Source organism: Vulpes lagopus, chromosome 7 (genome assembly GCF_018345385.1).
Source record: "Vulpes lagopus strain Blue_001 chromosome 7, ASM1834538v1, whole genome shotgun sequence".
In the NCBI taxonomy this organism is placed as follows: Eukaryota; Metazoa; Chordata; class Mammalia; order Carnivora; family Canidae; genus Vulpes; species Vulpes lagopus.
Window position 1 is genome coordinate 66,413,557 of NC_054830.1, and position 18,854 is coordinate 66,432,410.

Consider the following 18,854-nt stretch of genomic DNA (forward strand, 5'->3'; position numbering starts at 1 on the left):
GTAAAATACTAGAATTTCCCAAATTCTTCTCCCCTGCTTCAGCACAGTTTTATCTATGGTCATGCTATTTAAAGACCCCTTAAGAAATATGGTTGCCCTGAGAAAACCACTGTACCAGTCTTGCAAATTCCTGCCTCTTTTGCAACAAAATGATCACAGTATGTATATATTTCAATCCACCAACCAGAAGTTATATGGATTAAACAATATATGAACATATATCAAAAATAGATTAACAATTTTATATCAACATACATTATTTTCATATTAGATTTAAATCATAGTAACTAATGTTATTTTTAAAGTTAACTTTTTTATCATTTAGTGCCTTTTTAAAAATAAATGAACCAAAGTTTTGTGATTAAGAATGGTTTTCTACTCCTTGCTTTGCTATTTTGCCAACATTTAATTTTAATTTTTATATTTCCAGATACTGAAATTTGTACCACTTTCAAAGAAAGAAGACATGTTTTCAGCATTCAAATATTGTGCAATAGACTATTTATATGAGGTAGAGTGTTACTGGATCGCTAACTACTAAGAATTATGATATGAAAATATCTGCATTCACTATAAGATTATGATAATTGCAGTAGTTCTTAGATTAATCCTTAGTTTAATTAATTACTTTGACATTTATTTAAACTTTCTTCCCACTTCTATACCTTAAAAATGCCATTTTTAGAAGGTAATTATTGATAATGCAACATGCATTTGAAGTTGTCAGCAGAAAAAAAGGAAATTCTTGGCATATTTGGGCTGCTTTTATGAACATTCTTGAGTGATCTTCCTTGAAAAGAGTGGGGAGGGAGGGATCTTCATGAGGAAATAACAGTAACAGCATATATTGACCACTTACTATGAGTGAGATACATTGCTCTTTTGATGGATTGTGTCACTTGATCATCATAACTACTGCAAGAGTAAGATGCCATTGTTACACAGGTCTTACAGTTTTACAGGTTAGGAAACTCCTGTCTAGAGAACTTAAACAGCTTATAAAAAGCTGAAACTCCAGTACATTGTTAAGAAACTAATTGGGGTAATTGTCATACAACAATTCATTGTTCTTATGATCTTAATTGACAGGTTAAATTTTGATTTTCTTTATAATGTTGACCTCATTACTGGGAAGAAAAGTTTCGCCAATGTAACTAAAACTCTGTTACATTTTATAGAAAATAAGAAAGACATTTATATATCTTCAGGTTTTATTATTTCTTCCCAACTGTGGGAGGTAAATGTGTTATTATAACATATACATGGTAGGGAATCAGATGTCATTGTTAAACAAATATACTTATGAATATATTGGCCACTTCAAAATTCAAACATCCTTAAACTTTTATCCTTGTCCATGGTATCTTAGTTTCTTGTTCATAGATCACATCCCATGATATAGTACAAATGTGATACTAGTTGATGGCAAATCTTGAAAAAGTTGTAGAATTTTGTAAGGTTCATGAAAACAATGTTGAGGAACCACTCAAATAACAGGTAAAGCTATTGTCAAATGAAGACCTTGCAATATTAGATTAGTTACAGGTAAGAGGAAGAGAATGGTTTGAATATTAAAGGAGTTAGAAATGCCTTGGGAATATTTCGGTTAAATAGATTTTTAAAATATCTTCCCTGGGTGGCTCAGTGGTTGAGCATCTGCCTTTGGCTCAGGGCGTGATCCTGGAGACCCGGGATCAAGTCCCACGTCAGGCTTCCTGCATGGAGCCTGCTTCTCCCTCTGCCTGTGTCTCTGCCTGTCTCTCTCTCTGTGTCTCTCATGAATAAATAAATAAAATATTAAAATAAATAAATAAAATAAAATATCTTCTTTATAATCAAAGGTGAAGTAATAACTCTTCTCATGCATATCATTATATAATACAGTTTGTAGGAAAATTTTGATTAAAAATTTTGTAACAGTATGGTTACAAGCCAATTATAAACAAAATTTGTTAGATATAAAACTGAGTTCTTATAACTACTTCATTTTTTTAGATAAAGTATTTTTTAAAAAAAGATTTTATTTATTTATTCATAGAGACACAGCTACAGAGAGAGAGGCAGAGACACAGGCAGAGGGAGAAGCAGGCACCACGCAGGGAGCCCGATGCGGGACTCGATCCCGGGTCTCCAGGATCACGCCCTGGGCTGCAGGCAGCGCCAAACCGCTGCGCCACCAGGGCTGCCCTAGATAAAGTATTAATCAAACATTTTTCCCCTTTTTGCTATGAATCTTTGGTCCTCATTTTATATAAATTACTTTAACTTTTCTTTCTTTGTACAATTTATTCTTGGATAGTTAAGACCTCTTATTTAATATGTATAACACCTTCAGCAAACATAAACTAGTTTCCCAAGAAACTATCATTTGTCAAAATATATAGAATAACGAATTTTATGGGAAGTTGAGAGTCACTGAGGAAAAACTTCATTAGAGGAGATATTGCTTAAGATGGACCTTGAAAGATTAAATAGGATTTTTTTTCTTGATAAATAAGGTTTTGATAATCTGAGAAGAATAGCAGGGCATTTTTCAGAGGCACATCATAGATGATGAGCTTGAAGAAATAGTTCTATTTGTTGATTTTTTTTAAGCTAGAAAATTATTTGCTGGTTGTCACAAGTTTAATAATGCAAAGACATAGAAAACAAAATTAAGACAGCTGTATTATACTGTTAAGTGAAAAAAAGCATATTGCTAAATGGCATACTATATAAATGGTGTGATCGCACTTTCATCAAACGCGCGCACACACACACACACACACACACACACATTTTAGCCTAGCCTAGAAAAAAAGCCAGTGGAAAATATGCCAAACTATTACCGATATTACTAGGGACCTTGACTTTCTCAGTTACATATTCTGTGTTATTTTATATTTTGTAATAAGTAGGTATTACCTTCAGATAAAAATAATATAAATTTAAAAGAACAGAATTTTAATATTCTGAATATTGATAGTTAAAGCTGGTGAATGTATTAAAAGATTTTATAATCTTACTTTCTTACACAGACTATAGTTAGAAAGAAGTTTCACAGAGATGCCTTACTGCTTCGAATCCCTTCATGTTTATATCAAGACGGAAATTATTATGGAGAAGTTATTGATGACAAGTTTAGGAGGCCATGGACGAGAGGTAAGTTTTATTTTTTATTTCTCAAAAAATGTATTTAATTTTATTTTTCAAATATGTATTTTTATTTTTTTGTATACTTTTTTATTGGAGTTCAGTTTGCCAATGTATAGTACAACACCCAGTGCCCATCCCATCAAGTGTCCCCCTCAGTGCCCATCACCCAGTCACCCCGTCTCCCCACCCATCACCGCTTCCACCACCACTTGTTCGTTTCCCAGAGTTAGGTGTCTCTCATGTTCTGTCACCGTCTCTGATATTTCCCACTCATTTTCTCTCCTTTCCCCTTTAATCCCTTTTACTATTTTTTATATTCCGTGTATGAGGGAGACCATATAATGTTTGTCCTTCGCTGATTGACTTATTTCACTCAGCATAATACCCTCCAGTTCCATCCACGTTGAAGCAAATGGTGGGTATTTGTCGTCTATAATGGCTGAGTGATATTCCATTGTATACACAGACCACAACTTCTTTATCCATCCATGTTTCGATGGACACCGAGGCTCCTTCCACAGTTTGGCTATTGTGGACATTGCTGCTATAAACATTGGGGTACAGGTGTCCCGGCATTTCACTGCATCTGTATCTTTGGGGTAAATCCCCAGCAGTGCAATTGCTGGGTCATAGGGTAGCTCTATTTTTAACTCTGAGGAACCTCCACACAGTTTTCCAGAGTGGCTGCACCAGTTTACATTCCCACCAACAGTGCAAGAGGGTTCCCCTTTCTCCACATCCTCTCCAACATTTGTTGTTTCCTGCCTTGTTAATTTTCCCCATTCTCACTGGTGTGAGGTGGCATCCCCTTGTGGTTTTGATTTGTATTTCCCTGATGGCCAGTGACGCAGAGCATTTTCTCATGTGCTTGTTGGCCATGTCTGTGTCTTCTTTGGTGAAATTTCTGTTCATGTCTTTTGCCCATTTCATGATTGGATTTGTTTCTTTGCTGTTGAGCTTAATAAGTTCTTTATAGATCTTGGATACTAGCCCTTTATCTGATATGTCAGTTGCAAATATCTTCTCCCATTCTGTAGGTTGTCTTTTAGTTTTGTTGACTGTTTCTTTTGCTGTGCAGAAGCTTTTTAAAAGTGATGTCAGAGCAGCCTGGGTGGCTCAGCGGTTTAGTGCTGCCTTTGGTCCAGGGCGTGATCCTGGAGACCCAGGATCGAGTCCCATGTCAGGCTCCCTGCATGGAGCCTGCTTCTCTCTCTGCCTGTGTCTCTGCCTGCCTCTCTCTCTCTCTCTCTCTCTCTGTGTGTGTGTCTCTATGAATAAGTAAATAAATTTTTTTAAAAAGTGATGTCAAAGTTTAGCACAGTAAATTATTAAGAAAGTATGAATTTCTTCTTAATAAATTGCGTTGTGTTTATTCATATCAGAACTCTAAGAAGGTTACAAATTAATATTTTTATGACAGAATATAGGTGACAAAGTAGGGAATTGGGAAGCTTTTATACTAGATATGAATAGAACAAATAAAATATATGTAGATGATGAAGTCTTAAAATATTCTAGCAGTGTAAACATTTATAGTATTGTAGGATCTTACTCAACTATAGGAGAGCTACTTTAAAATGTTATGATACACTGCACATAAAACTATTTTTAAATGCATATGTACAAAATATATGTTTTGCTCTTATCATGTCATGGATTTAAGAAAGAAGTAGCTTCCGTAGAGGAGTCAAGTTAGTTAGCAACATTTATTTAGCATGTATTATGTACCAGGCATGTTATAGGTGCTAAGGACAGTTACTAAAAAGACAGAAGTAGTTCCTTCCCTCAGTGGGTTTTCAGACTGAAAGAAGGATATAGCAATAAAACCATTAAATATAGAAGCTAATGTCTGGTATTAATAAATGTGTAGAAAAGACAGTAGGGTTGTGATACGAAATTTAGTAAGGAGCACTGATTCCTAAGATGCTTAGGGAAGGAGGTGGACATTTAAGTAAAGATCTGGATGAGGAGAAGGCAACAACCATAAAACAATATGGGGGTAAAGCCTTTTAAGCAAATGCAAAGTTTCTGACTCAGGAATAAACTTGATGAGTGTAAGGACCAGAAAATTAGGCCATCAGACAGATTAATGAAAACAGGATATCTAAGAAGTAGGCAGCTTCTGAAAGATATGAGGTACTGAATGCCATAATATGGAGTTTGTTTGTCTATGTTATAGCTAATGTGACAAATCATTGGACAGTTTTTAGAGGGGGAGTGACATAACCTGATATATGCTTTGGAAAAATCATTCTGGTTGTCTGGAATATAGAAGGGGTGGGATTGGGAGACAAGAGTAGAGATGGTAAAATCAATCAGAAAGCTATGTATTGATTCAGAATCTAGATTGCTAAGTGAATCTACACTTTACATAAAAGATGATAGTAGCTTGAATTAGGTTTATATTAATGGAGGCGTAAGGAGTGGTTGAATTGCGATTATTTTAGAGGTCCAGCCAACAGTGAGAGAGTTAAAGAAAAAATAGAACAATAAAGAATTTCTTCTAGGTTTTGGACCTGAGCAACTGGGTGGATGGCAGTGCTATTTTCTTTCTTTATTTTTTTTTTAAGATTTTATTTATTTATTCATGAGAGACACAGGGAGAGAGAGAGAGAGAGGGGCAGAGACACAGGCAGAGGGAGAAGCAGGCTCCATGCAGGGAGCCCCATGCGGGACTTAATCCCAGGTCTCCAGGATCACGCCCTGGGCCCAAGGCGGTGCTAAACCACTGAGCCACCCGGGCTGCCCTCAGTGCTATTTTCTAAGATAAGGAAAGGCTCATGGAAAGCCAATTTGTGGCTAGAGTCAATAGCTCTGCTTTGGCCAAGTCAAAATGCTTATTTAGGCATCTGAATGAAGACATCAAGGAGGCAATTTACTATATAAATCTTGAGCACAACTGGAGTTTCAAATTGAAGTAATCATATATGGATTACACATAAACTTATGGAAGTGGATGAAGTCACTAAGAGCATGAGTATGTATAGGGCAGAGAGCCTAGGACAGAGCCCTAGAACACTCCAGATAAGAAGACAAGTGAGACAGAAAAAACAGATGAGTGTAGTATTGTAGAATTCTAAAGAAAAAAGTGTTGCAAAGAAAAAATGGTCAAAAGCATTAGTCCCTGTTAAAATATCAAGTAAGATGAGAATAGTGAGTTGACCATTAATTAGCTTGACTAAATGTAGGTCATTAATGACCTTGGTAGGAGACGTTTCACTGGAATATTTGGTATGGAGGCCTAATTAGAATGTGTTGAGCTAAAAAAAATGAGATGTCAGGTGTGAGATGGTGAATATAGACAACTCTTTTGAGCAATTTTGCTATGAAAATAGAAAATGAGGTACTAGCTGAAGAGAGAAATGCAATAAAAGTTTTCTTTTTTCAGATGTGTGATTTAAAAAAATGTGTGATAAGGAAAGAGACTATAAAATGTTTGCTAGTGGAAATCATCTTGATATAAAGAGAGAAAATGATGATGTAGGAAAGAAAAAGGAGAACAGTAAAAGGAGATAGTATCAAGAGCACAACTGGAGGCCTTGGTATAAATAAAAGCCAGAATATTTTTTCCATTACAATAGATAGGAAGGCAGGGTTTGTAGGTAATTAGGCCAGTGAAACGGTAAAATTGGTGGTAGAAGATGAGGTAACTCTCTGTATCAATTTTCTATGTGAAGTCAAGGCCCTGGACTGAGAATGGGTAGGGGGAGGAGTATTGAAAATTTGAGAGGTGAAAGTGTTATATCATTGTCTTAAAGAATGAGAATAAAAGCTTTATCAGGAATAATATGAGCTGTTGAACAGGACTATCTAGATGGTAGTGCTGTATAAGCAAAAGAGAGGCTGTAAAAATGAGGATGATATGTTCAGGTAATATTGTTCTGACTATAGTTAAGGAGTTTTGACAAGGGTGAATTGTGATAATGAGAAAGATTATTTAAATATTTGGAATCTGGTATAATTTTGGGAAAAGCTACATTTGTGAGCAAATAAAGATAATGTAAAAGGTTCATGTTTGGCTTCCTGGTATTAAGTGCAAAAGAAAATTCTAGAAGCTAATGTTTACCATTCTTCTTTCTAGTTTCAGCTGTTTCAGTGTGGGGAATGACAGATACCTCTGTCTTGGATCAATGGAAAGCAAGTCTCTTTGTGGAGGAGTTCCTAGAGAAGTATGTGTCCTTAACCTCAATTTCCTCTTTACATTTAGGAGGGAAACAGTAAGTTCTCCAGACATCTAAAGAGAGAAGATCCTTTCCTTTGTATCCTCACAGATTTTGTTCTTTAATTTTTTTTATTTTATTCTTTCAGCTGAAGAAAAAGCCATAATCTGAACACAAAAAATAGGTTAATATAAGTGATTTATACCCTTTTTATTTTTCCCTCATTTATCACATATTAACTGTTCTCTATGCATTTGTGTTATAAAACACACACAGAAACAAAGCAAATATGTTATTATACTTCTTGTAGAATGTGTCTATAGGATACTTCATACTAAAATCAGTCTTTTTTCCTGAGTATAAGTGCAATTTCAAGGCTATTTGCTAACATACTTTGTCAGAAGATTATTATTAGTTCAGTCATTCACCAAATATTTATTATATACAATCCTGTATGCTGGATACAGGATACACAAATAAATAAGACACAGTCTCTACTCTCAAAGAACAGAAGAAAATAGGGAGTAGAGATTTATAAATAAATAATTACAAGAAAATACAATGACAGAGATAGGAACACAGCATAATATAAGGAAGAATATCTAACCCAGTCTACATTGTTAATATAGATATAAATTAGAGATTTCAGTACAAAGGTAATTTACTCTGTTGCTTCACTTTGTACAAAGAGTGTCGAGACCCAAGAATGATTTAGGTATTATTCACATTTCCAGGTTTTAGTAATTTAAGCTGTCCTTAGTTGTGCTGGAAAGAAGCAAATAACCAATTTAAATGTGTCCCAATTCAAAATACAAAGAAGCCTAATATACCGTTTCCAACATCTAGGAATTTAAAGGTCAGGTTAGGAAGATAATATATAGACATAAAAAATTAATCATTTAAGAATTGAATGATAAGATGACTATCATAAAGTCTAATCACAAGGCATTAGGCCAACACAAAGTATTTATTGCATAACTAAATTGAGCGATGAGGAAGTAGGAAGGCATACTGTAAAGAGTTCTGCTCCATTAATTAAAAAATGTGGATTTCAGGTCTTGATTTGAAATGTCAAGTAGTATCTACTTGACAAGTAATTTTCTCTCTCTAACTTCACTCTATCAGTATAATGATACTGGATCAGTGTTCCTCAAACTTTAATGGGCATATGAATCACCTGATGATCATATTAAAAATGGAGATCCTGATTCAGTTGGCCTGTGTTGGGGCCTGAGATTGTGTACTTTTTTTTTTTTTTTTAAATTAAGTAGTCTTAAAAAAAAAAATAAATAAAATAAATTAAGTAGTCTTCATGACCAGCATGGAACCCAACACAGGGCTTGAGATCATAACCTGAGCTGAGATCAAGAGTTAGATGCTTAACTGGCTAAGCCAACCAGGCACCCCAGAATCTGCTCTTGTTATATGCTCCTAGACGTGCTGATACTGCTGGCCCAGGAACCTACCTAAATAAACAAGAAAAAAGATGATTTCTAAGATCTCTTTACCCCATGAATTAGATTGGTAGGACTGTGCATTTATAAGCAGGAAAGATCAGCTTTATCAAGAAGTAGGAATTGAGGGGCCCCTGGGTGGCTCAGTAAAAGGTTAAGCGTCTGCCTTTGGCTCAGGTCATGATTCCAGGGTCCTGGGATTGAGCCCCGAGCCTTGGCTTCTTGCCCAGTGAGGAGTCTGCTTCTCCATCTACCCCTCCCTCTGGTTTCTCTCTATGCATTTGTGTTGTGTTGTATCTCTCCCTCTCTTTCTCTCAAATAAATAAAATCTTTAAAAAAAAAAAAAAAGGTAGAAATTGAGCTTTTCAATCAAATTGGACATTGAAGGAGAAACTAGCTTGAAAGAAAATATTTTAGGCAAAGGAAACAGCATGTCTGAAGGTATAGAGCAAGAATACGCAGTAAGTCCTCAAGAAGGCAATGATCTAGCTACTGACTCACACAAGATTCATGTATAGGAGAAATGGGAGGTCTTGAAAGAATGGACACCTGATCTTATCTGACCTTCCCTTCATTTTGGAGTACCAAGATAGAGCCCCTGGCAAAGAAGGTGGACCTGTGGCACCACCTAGATCACATTTACATTTCTCAGCTTCCCTATAACTAAGCATAGCCAAGCAACTAAATTCTTCCCAACGGCATATTTAAGCAAAAGAGGCTTATGCAATTTCTGGGGAACGTCCTTAAAGGAAGCAGCATGTTTTTCTCCTTCACTTTTCTCCTTCCCAACACTGGACTAGAGATGACTGACTCCAGCAATCAGCTTGGACTATACTAACAAGAACTAAATTTAGGAGTCAAAGAATGGGACAAAGGAGCGTTAGTCTCTAACACACTGCAAACTGCTTTACTAGCCATGGACTTCTCAACTCCACTTTGTATGTATGTTTAAGCTATTATTAATTTTAATTTTGTCTCATGCAGTAAGATTTAATTTTTTTTTATTATTTATTTTATGATAGTCATACAGAGAGAGAGAGAGAGAGGCAGAGACACAGGCAGAGGGAGAAGCAGGCTCCATGCACCGGGAGCCCGACGTGGGATTCGATCCCGGGTCTCCAGGATCGCGCCCTGGGCCAAAGGCAGGCACCAAACCGCTGCGCCACCCAGGGATCCCAGTAAGATTTAATTTTTAATAGACTTTATTTTTAAAGAAGTTTTGGTTCACAGCAAAATTGAGCAGAAAATACAGAGATTCCTCATGTTAAAATTTAATTTGAAATAATTCTGCTACTGCAGTTTTGTTACCTAATGGATTTTAGGAATAAACATTCCGATCATTAACACTAACTAGAGTTCCTAAATTTTGCTTTTCCTCTCATTCTCACTTCTCTTCGTTCCTTGTTTCTATTTTTGTTACTTAATATTGATTAGAAGGCCTCAATTCTTTTATTAATTTGTTGGTGTACTATGTTTTAACATATATGGGCATTTACTGCCATTTCTTCCTAAGAAAGCTTATGTTCTGCAAAATTACACACTAAAAATAACAGGACATACAAGAAAATTAGCTGCTGTAGTCAAAGTTGCAAAACTTGCAACAAAGCACCAATGAAAATAACTATTCTAATTTTTTAAAAAGCACCAGCAAAGGAAAAATAAACAAAAAAACCTTCACCAGCATAGTTTAAAGACATGTTAAATTCCTAATAAATACATATTAGAATAAATATAGTACTCTTTTTAGCTTGATGGACAGGATAAAGAAGGGGTTGAGGCTATCAAACTATGGAGACAAGGGCAAAATGCAAAAACATCAGGGAGAACCATGCAATAAACTTCCTAGCTTCCAGGAGAGAGCACATAGCCAAGTAGAGTAAGAGGAAAACTGTGTAACAATATTCCCTATTCCTTGTCTTGTTGTATTCAGATGAATGCAATTGAATGCAGAGAATTGCACATATATTTATTTTCTGTACACCTTGTAACTATTATGTGAGGTGGATATTACTATCCCAACAGTAATATGAGAAATAGGAGAAACTGAGACTCATTAAATAACTTGCCCACAATCAATAGTTGGAGCTCTTTAAAAACAACCCCTCCCCCCAAAAAATACTCAAATCCTAGTCTGTCTGGCTTCAAACCCTATACTTACTCTATGTTTGGTTTATGTTTCAGATTTATTGAAATATGATTCATAACCATATAATTCACCCATTTAAAATGTCCAATTCAGTGGTTTTTAGTTTATTGATAGAGTTGTGCAATTATCACCACAATCAATTTTAGTGCATTTTCATCAACACAAAAAGAAATCTTATACTTATTAACATCCACTCAGCAATTTTTTCTCCTCCTCCGGATAGGCAACTACCAGTCTACTTTCTGCTTCTCTAGATTTGCCTCTTCTGGACATTTCATATAAATGGAATTGAATTAAAATCATACACCAGTTCTAGCATAGGGAGGGAGTGTAGTTTCCCCAAACAACAAGCAATGGTCTGATGTCGACTGGTTATCCTACAGTTAACCCAATTCTGACACTATCTACCCAGAGATACCATCAGATACCATCTGTTAAGGTCTCAGTCCTACAAGACTGCCTCCCCTTTCACCCTACTTTAGAATCCACTTGCAAGCAGGTTATGACCCACCTGCTATAGATTGGAGGTTCCAGTAATAACTCTTTAGATTTGATCAATTTGCTAGACAGACTCACAGAATTCACAGAAATATTTTATTTACTGGATTGCCAGATGATTTTAAAAGTATATAACTCAGGAACAACCAGATGGAAGAGATGCATAGGGCAAGGTATGGGAAAGAGGCATGGAGTTTCTATACCCTTTGTCTTCACACCACTCTCTTAGCATTTCCCTATGTTCACCAACCCAGAAGCTCTCTGAACCCCATCCCTTTGTGTTCTAATGAAGGCTTCATTACATGCACAGGATTGATTCAGTCATAGGCCATTGACAGTTGATTCAGACTCCAGCCTTTCTCTCCTCTCTGGAAGTCAGAGGGATGGGGCTGAAATTCCAGCCCTCTGATCACATGGTTGGTTCTCTGGGCAACAGAGAGGTTTTCCTATGTATTAACATAACCAAATACACCGTTAGGAAATTCCAAGGGCTTTAGGAGTTCCTTGCCAGAAATTGGGATGAAGACCGTATATATATTTCTTATTATAGAACACAACATGACGCTTACAATGTGGAATCTCTTTTGACTGGTTTCTTTCACTTAGCATAATGTTTTCAAGGTTCATCTGTGTTATAGCATGTATCAACACTTTGGGTTTTTTTAATGGCCAAATAATATTCCATTGTGTGGACATAGCATATTTTATTTATCCATTCATTAGTTGATGGACATTTAGGTTGTTTTCAGTTTTTGGCTAGTATGAGTAATGCTGCTATAAATATTTGTGGGTAAGTTTTTGTGCATACATACGATTTCATTTCTCTAGTAGTAGAATTACTAGATCATATTGGTAACTCAGTATTTAACTGTTTGAGGAATTGCCAAATTATTTTCTAAGCAGCTGTACCATCTTGCATTTCCACAGGCAGTGTATGAAGGTTATAATTTATTTACATCCTTGCCAACACTTGTTATTTTCTGTCTTTTTTATTATAGCCATCCTAATGGGTGGCTCATTATATGTCATTATAGTTTTGATTTGCATTTCCCTCATGGCTAATGATGTTTAGCATCTTTTTATGTAATTATTGACTTTTAGTTTATCTTTTTCAAGAAAATGTTTATTCAAATCCTTTGCCCATTTTCCAATTGGCTTATGTGTCTTTTTATAATTGAATTTTAAGAGTTTATTATATAGTCTAGATACAAGTCCCTTATTAGATACATGATTTACAAATATTTTCTGTGGACTGTCTTTTCACTTAGTATCATTTGAAGCACAATTTTTTTGAAGCACAATTTTTAAAAAATTTTGATGAAGTCCAATTTATGTTTTTTCTTTTGTCACTTCAGCTTTTAGCATCATATCTAAGAGGCTTTGCCTAAGTCATGAGGATTTATTCCTCTATTTTCTTTTAAGAGTTTATCTGGAATTTTTTTTTTTAGACACAAATCAGATCATGAACTGTCTCTCTGTTATAACCTACTGAAAGTATCCCAGGAGGCTGGGATTTTAGAATAAAATCTAAAGTTCTTACCAGTATTATAATGCCCAACATGATGTAGTCCCTGCCTACCTATCTAAATTTACTCTGTTTCAGTCACCCTGACCTTTCTGCTTTTCTTAGACTATGCCAACCTTATTACTCCACTTTAGGCCTTTGTATAGCTTATTCCCTGCCATTATTCAGGTAGCTGTGGAATTATCAGCTCCTCAGCTGCCCGTTCACTAACTACCCTCTAATAGACCTCTTACCAACAATCTGGTTCTTACTTGATGCCATAATATTTTATTTTATTCATAACAGTGTTCACCACCTGACATTATGTTATTTGTTTGTTTGTCTCTCATCCCATTAACAGGTTAGCTTCATGAGGGTAAGAATTTTATTTGGAGTTCTACTACTCCATTCTCAGTGCCTAAAATGGTATTAGCACACTGTGGATACTCAGTTAATATTTCTTTTAAGTTAAGGAATCAGTGAATTGGAGTGGATGAATTTTTTAAATATTTTTTTAAATTTTTAAAATTTATTTATGATAGTCACACAGAGAGAGAGAGAGAGGCAGAGACATAGGCAGAGGGAGAAGCAGGCTCCATGCACCGGGAGCCCGACGTGGGACTCGATCCCGGGTCTCCAGGATCACGCCCTGGGTCAAAGGCAGGCGCTAAACCACTGCGCCACCCAGGGATCCCTGGAGTGGATGAATTTACCCAAATAGAATGATATAGAAAGAAAGCAAACATCATTTAGATTAGAAGCCGGTGAAATATCAGTATCTACAGTGTAGGCAGAGGAGGAGATGTCAGTGAACAAAGAACAGATGATATTGGACATGGAGGTAGGAGGAAATCCAGGAAATAACTTTTCTTCATAGAACATTTATATCTAAGAGGAGAGAACTGACTGGATTTTCTTAAAAATGTAGTATCAATGATTATTGATACAAATTACTGATCCTATTAGTAGCATTTAAAACAAAAAAAAGATAATTGCAATCTAAATGTTACAATTTAAAAGTCTATAAATATTCACACAGGAATCAATGGTCTTATGAATAATATGGACCTGGGTGAGCTTGTTCCTTATATTGTGTTAAAGAGTAAAGGAGAAATTTAGAGATTTTTTTCTATCAATAATTTGAAGATACAACATACTTTTCTCCAGTTACATTGGGGAATTGCATTGATTTTGGTTCTTTCAGTCTGTGTAGGGAATTATTGAGGCTAAAATATTCTAGGATATCAGGAGGAAAAAGGCATACTAGAATGTGTAGTTAAATTGCAAGTAATATATTTATTTGTTAGAAAATTCATTTAAAAGATCTCTTATAAGTCCAAATATCCCAATGTTACAGACAGTGGCGGATATACCTGGATGAATCAGGAAACAGGCAAGGAATGGGCAAGGTCAAGGGAGCCAAAAAATTGCCCATGATCAGCAACACCAGGATGTTGTTAACACTCTAAGCTTGAAGGAGCAAGGGGACTGAGCAGTAATCAACTCAGTAAGAACTATGGCTAGCTGTAGGAGAGGGGCTATCTGACATGAGATGTAATTGTTGGTACAAGAATGCAGCCACTTCCAAATTGTGGGCCAGGAGAAAAGGATTTGGGAACAATAATATCCCAACTTGTCTCTCTTCCCACCTTTGATCTCCTGCCAATACTTCCTATTGGCTGAACCCAACCAGAAGCAGAGAGCAAGGGAGCTTACTTAGTTCAGGCATGAAGACAACGTCCCAGGTTGAAGACAGAATATAAAAGGTTGGATAATGATGTGGAAAAGCAAACATTGAAAATCCAACATAAGGAAAACTTGACAATGCATGGCAAAGTCTAAAAATCTGTATACCTTTAACCTCTTCATTTCTGTTTTTAGGAAACATATTTTGAGAAAACAGGCAAAGGCACAAAGATATCCCTTGCAGTATAATGGCAAGCAATTACAACAAATTTAAATTGCCAACAATAGGGAACTGTTTGAGTGAATTATGGCTTACCGATACAGTGGGATCTTGTTCATCCATCAAAAATGAAGTGAATGTACATTGATTAACATATAAATGTACTCATGTTTTATTGTTTACCAGAAATGGCAGGTTTTATAATACTATGTACATGAATCCATTTTTGTTTAAAAATATCCAAAACTAATTGAGAAAGTGCATATTTTTTTAATTTGTCTTAAGTGTTGGGGCTAACTTTTCTCTGTATCTGTTGGAATATTGTAATTTTTCTACAATGAACATATACTATTTGTTAATAGAGATATTTTAAAATGGGACATCATAATATCAGTAATTTTATAATGTCATAGAAAAACAGTTACAGGAATGATGACCGAGACTGACTATGGGTTTGAGGAAATTGTTCCAAGTTCAAACCCAAACTCTCCAATGGAAATAGAGGAAGCCAGTTTATATACTGATACGGACTATAATGAAGTCTTTACACCTATTGGCGGTTTAGAAAAATGTTCAACACTTCAAACACAGGACAAAGGTGAGACATTTGTTATTTCTATTGTTATAAAACATTTCTTACTAACATACAGATTTTCATTTTGATGAGTGTTTTTGCTTTATTGGATTTTTAATTTTTCTATTTTTTAAGGGTATCCACCTGCAAAATTATAATTCTAAGCTTTGCCACATTAGGAAAATATTTTTGTGTGTGTGAATTTGATTGTTTTTGGAGTTTCTGTGTCCTGGACATCAAAATAGCCTCAGAGATTTGATCATACTGTGCTCACACCATATTACTATAACCAGATCTGATGACAGCAATCTGTTATAACATTAAAATAGTAGATTTTTTTTTAATAATAACACTTTCTCATCATCACTTTTTTTTTAATTTTTTTATTTATTTATGATAGTCATACAGAGAGAGAGAGAGGCAGAGACACAGGCAGAGGGAGAAGCAGGCTCCATACACCGGGAGCCTGACGTGGGATTCGATCCCGGGTCTCCAGGATCGCGCCCTGGGCCAAAGGCAGGCGCCAAACCGCTGCGCCACATGAAGGCTGTATTTTATTTTCTAAAATATGCTCAAGATTTTCAGTCTCATCTAATTGATATGAAACCATAATTCAAAGTAGAGATGCATTAGTTGCAGTATTAGATCAGGAAATTTACCTCGTTTTTACAAGTTTACCATAATTAATAATTAAAGTACATTTTATCCAAACTATATTCCAAATTTTCATCTTCCTTGAGGGTGCTGAATTCTTCCAATAGTGTAAAACTTGCGAGAACTACCTTTAAGACTTAAAGTTTAAGATATGCTATAGCGTGAGCTACAATAACTTAATAGATGATATATATAATAACGGTTCTTTTACTGCTGTTTTTATGTAAATACATAAGTTGTGTATAAAATTTTTACTGCTGGCAAATAGGTATGTGATGATTTAGTTAGATCCCTGTTAGTTAAAGATGAAAGAGTGTGAGAGATTTGCATTCAAGACTAAACTTGAGGGGCACCCAGTTGGTTGAGCATCCAACTCTCGATCTTGAGGTTGTGAGATGGAGCCCTAGGTCTGGCTCTGTGCTCAACAGGGAGTTTGCTTCTCTCCCTCTTCCTCTTCCTCTTCCCTCGCTCCCCTCCTCCCCCAGCTCCCCCCCACTCATTCATGCACACAGTCTCTCTCAAAATAAAATCTTTCAAAAAGAATAAACACTAAACTTTAGAACATGATATTTTAGGAATAATCTGAATTTGGAGTCAAAAGATTTGATCATAGTCTAAATCTCCACTTTAAAAGTGGTGTAATTTGAAGACAGCTATGAAAAATTTTATGGTTTTGGGGACGCCTGGGTGGCTCAGCAGTTGAGTGTCTGCCTTTGGCTCAGGGCATGATCCCAGAATTGTGGGATGGAGTCCCACATTGGGCTCCCTGCAGTGAGCCTCCTCCTCCTTCTGTCTGTGTCTCTACCTCTCTCAGTGTCTCGCATGAATAAATAAATAAAATCTTAAAAAAAATTGTATGGTTTTCAAATTTCTTCTATAATATCTTTTAACTTATTCTTCTAATTTCTTATAAAAATGTTTGTGGAGTTCAACTAGTATATTTGTACACGTAATGAGATAGTTTGTAAAAAAAATGACAGATATCCAAACATAGCTATTATTATTAATGTGGAAAACTAGAAGCCATTATTAGTAAACTTCATGATATCTGTCATGAACTAGAGTCAGAAACTTCCTAAACTGCTATTCAGTGAATGAAAATATGCTTGGGTTTCCAAATACATACAAATTATCCATATCCTATATTGCCTTAGGGGTCCTGTGTCATTAGACATCATTTTATAAATTTAGATTTGCCAATTTCATTTATTATCTTTGCAGCTATATTGATTGCTGCCAGATTTATAGATATTTTGGTCTCAATGTTTAAATCAAAAGGAATGCATTATGTTTTGAAATTCAACTGATACTGTAAATTTTGTCTTAAATGTAGTTAATTACCAAATAATACGTTAATGTCAAAACATATGTTTCTTTAAGACAAAAACAGTGGGTAATTTTCTTTTATTTTTTCGTTTGTTGATATATACTAATATTCCTACAACACTCACATATTATTTGTCAATAATGTAATTATTTTATGAATATCATTTCAGATGTCCTAGCAATATATAAGCAAATGCAAATGTAGCTTTATTTTAAATTTAATTTAATTTTTATTATTTTTTTTAAAGATTTCCTTATTTATTTAACAGAGAGACTGAGAGAGAAAGAGGAGAGGGGCAGAAAGAATCAGGCAGATTCTGGGCTGAGCGTGGAGCCCGTGGCAAGGCTCAATCCCACCACCCTGAGATCATAACTTAAGCTGAAACCAAGAATCAGATCCTTAACTAACTGCACCACCCAGGCATCTCTATTTTTTATTTAAAAAAAATTGTACATGCAGACAGTTTAGAGAATCAAATAGTTACTCAAAATTTGTAATAAAAAGCAGCAGTCCTCTGACTTCATCAACTACCCACGTTTTTTTCCTTTTTTTTAAATGTATTTAAAGTGTAGAATGTGATAATATATATATATACATCATAAAAGATTCCCATCATTGAATTAACACATCCATCACTTCACATATTTACTTTCTTTTTTTTTTGTAAGAACACTTAAGTTCTATTTTCTTAGCAAATTTCAGTTATACACTGCATAGTATCAACTATAGTTACTGTTTTATACATCAGATCCTCACACTTTATTCATCTTATAACTAGAAGTTTATACTGTTTTACTAACCTTTCCTATTTCCCCACAGCCCAGTCCCAGGCCTTGGCAACCACAATTCTACTCTGTTTTCATGAGTTCTTCTTTTCTTTTTTATTCCACATACAAGTGATATCATGCAGTATTTGCTATTCTCTGCCTGGCTTGTTCCACTTAGCAAAATATCCTCCATGTTCATCCATAATGCAAATTTCAGGTTTTCCTTCTTTTTTAAGATTGAACAGTATTTTCTTAAATCTGTGTGTATAAAACACATTTTAAAGAAAACAATATTTTCTTTATCAATTGTTTTCTTTAAAACACATTTTCTTTATCCACTTATCTGTGGACAGACACTCATATGGTTTCCACACCTTGGCTGTTGTAAATAATGCTGCTATGGGAGTACAGATACCTCTAAGACAGTGATTTTGTTGCCCATCTGTGTCTTCCTTTACAACATTTATCTTTTTTTTTTTTTTTTTGTCTTATTGTGCTGACTAGGACCTCCAGGACATTGTTTAATAGAAACAGTGATGTTACCATCCTCATCTCGTTCTTGACAGTAAAGGAAATACTTTAAAGTTTCATCATTAAAAATGATGTAAATATCATCTCAGTGGTGAATCATTTACAATGCCTATGTCAGTTTCAATGGTTAAATGTTGGAAGAATTTACTTTATTGGGTTGAAGAAGCTCTTTCCGTATTGAGTTTGCTAAGAGTTTTT

At 35.2% G+C, this 18,854-nt stretch overlaps 1 protein-coding gene across 1 annotated transcript in view; it reads left to right on the plus strand.

The window, feature by feature from the left end:
• Positions 1–466: 466 nt before the first annotated feature.
• Positions 467–18,854, plus strand: part of SHOC1 (shortage in chiasmata 1) — a 77,343-nt gene continuing 58,955 nt past the window's right edge. Inside the window, exons 1-4 of the mRNA XM_041764033.1 lie at positions 467–511; positions 3,018–3,141; positions 7,217–7,304; positions 15,217–15,401. Of these exons, the coding sequence (XP_041619967.1) occupies positions 467–511; positions 3,018–3,141; positions 7,217–7,304; positions 15,217–15,401 (442 nt within the window). The remainder of the gene's footprint in view (positions 512–3,017; positions 3,142–7,216; positions 7,305–15,216; positions 15,402–18,854) is intronic.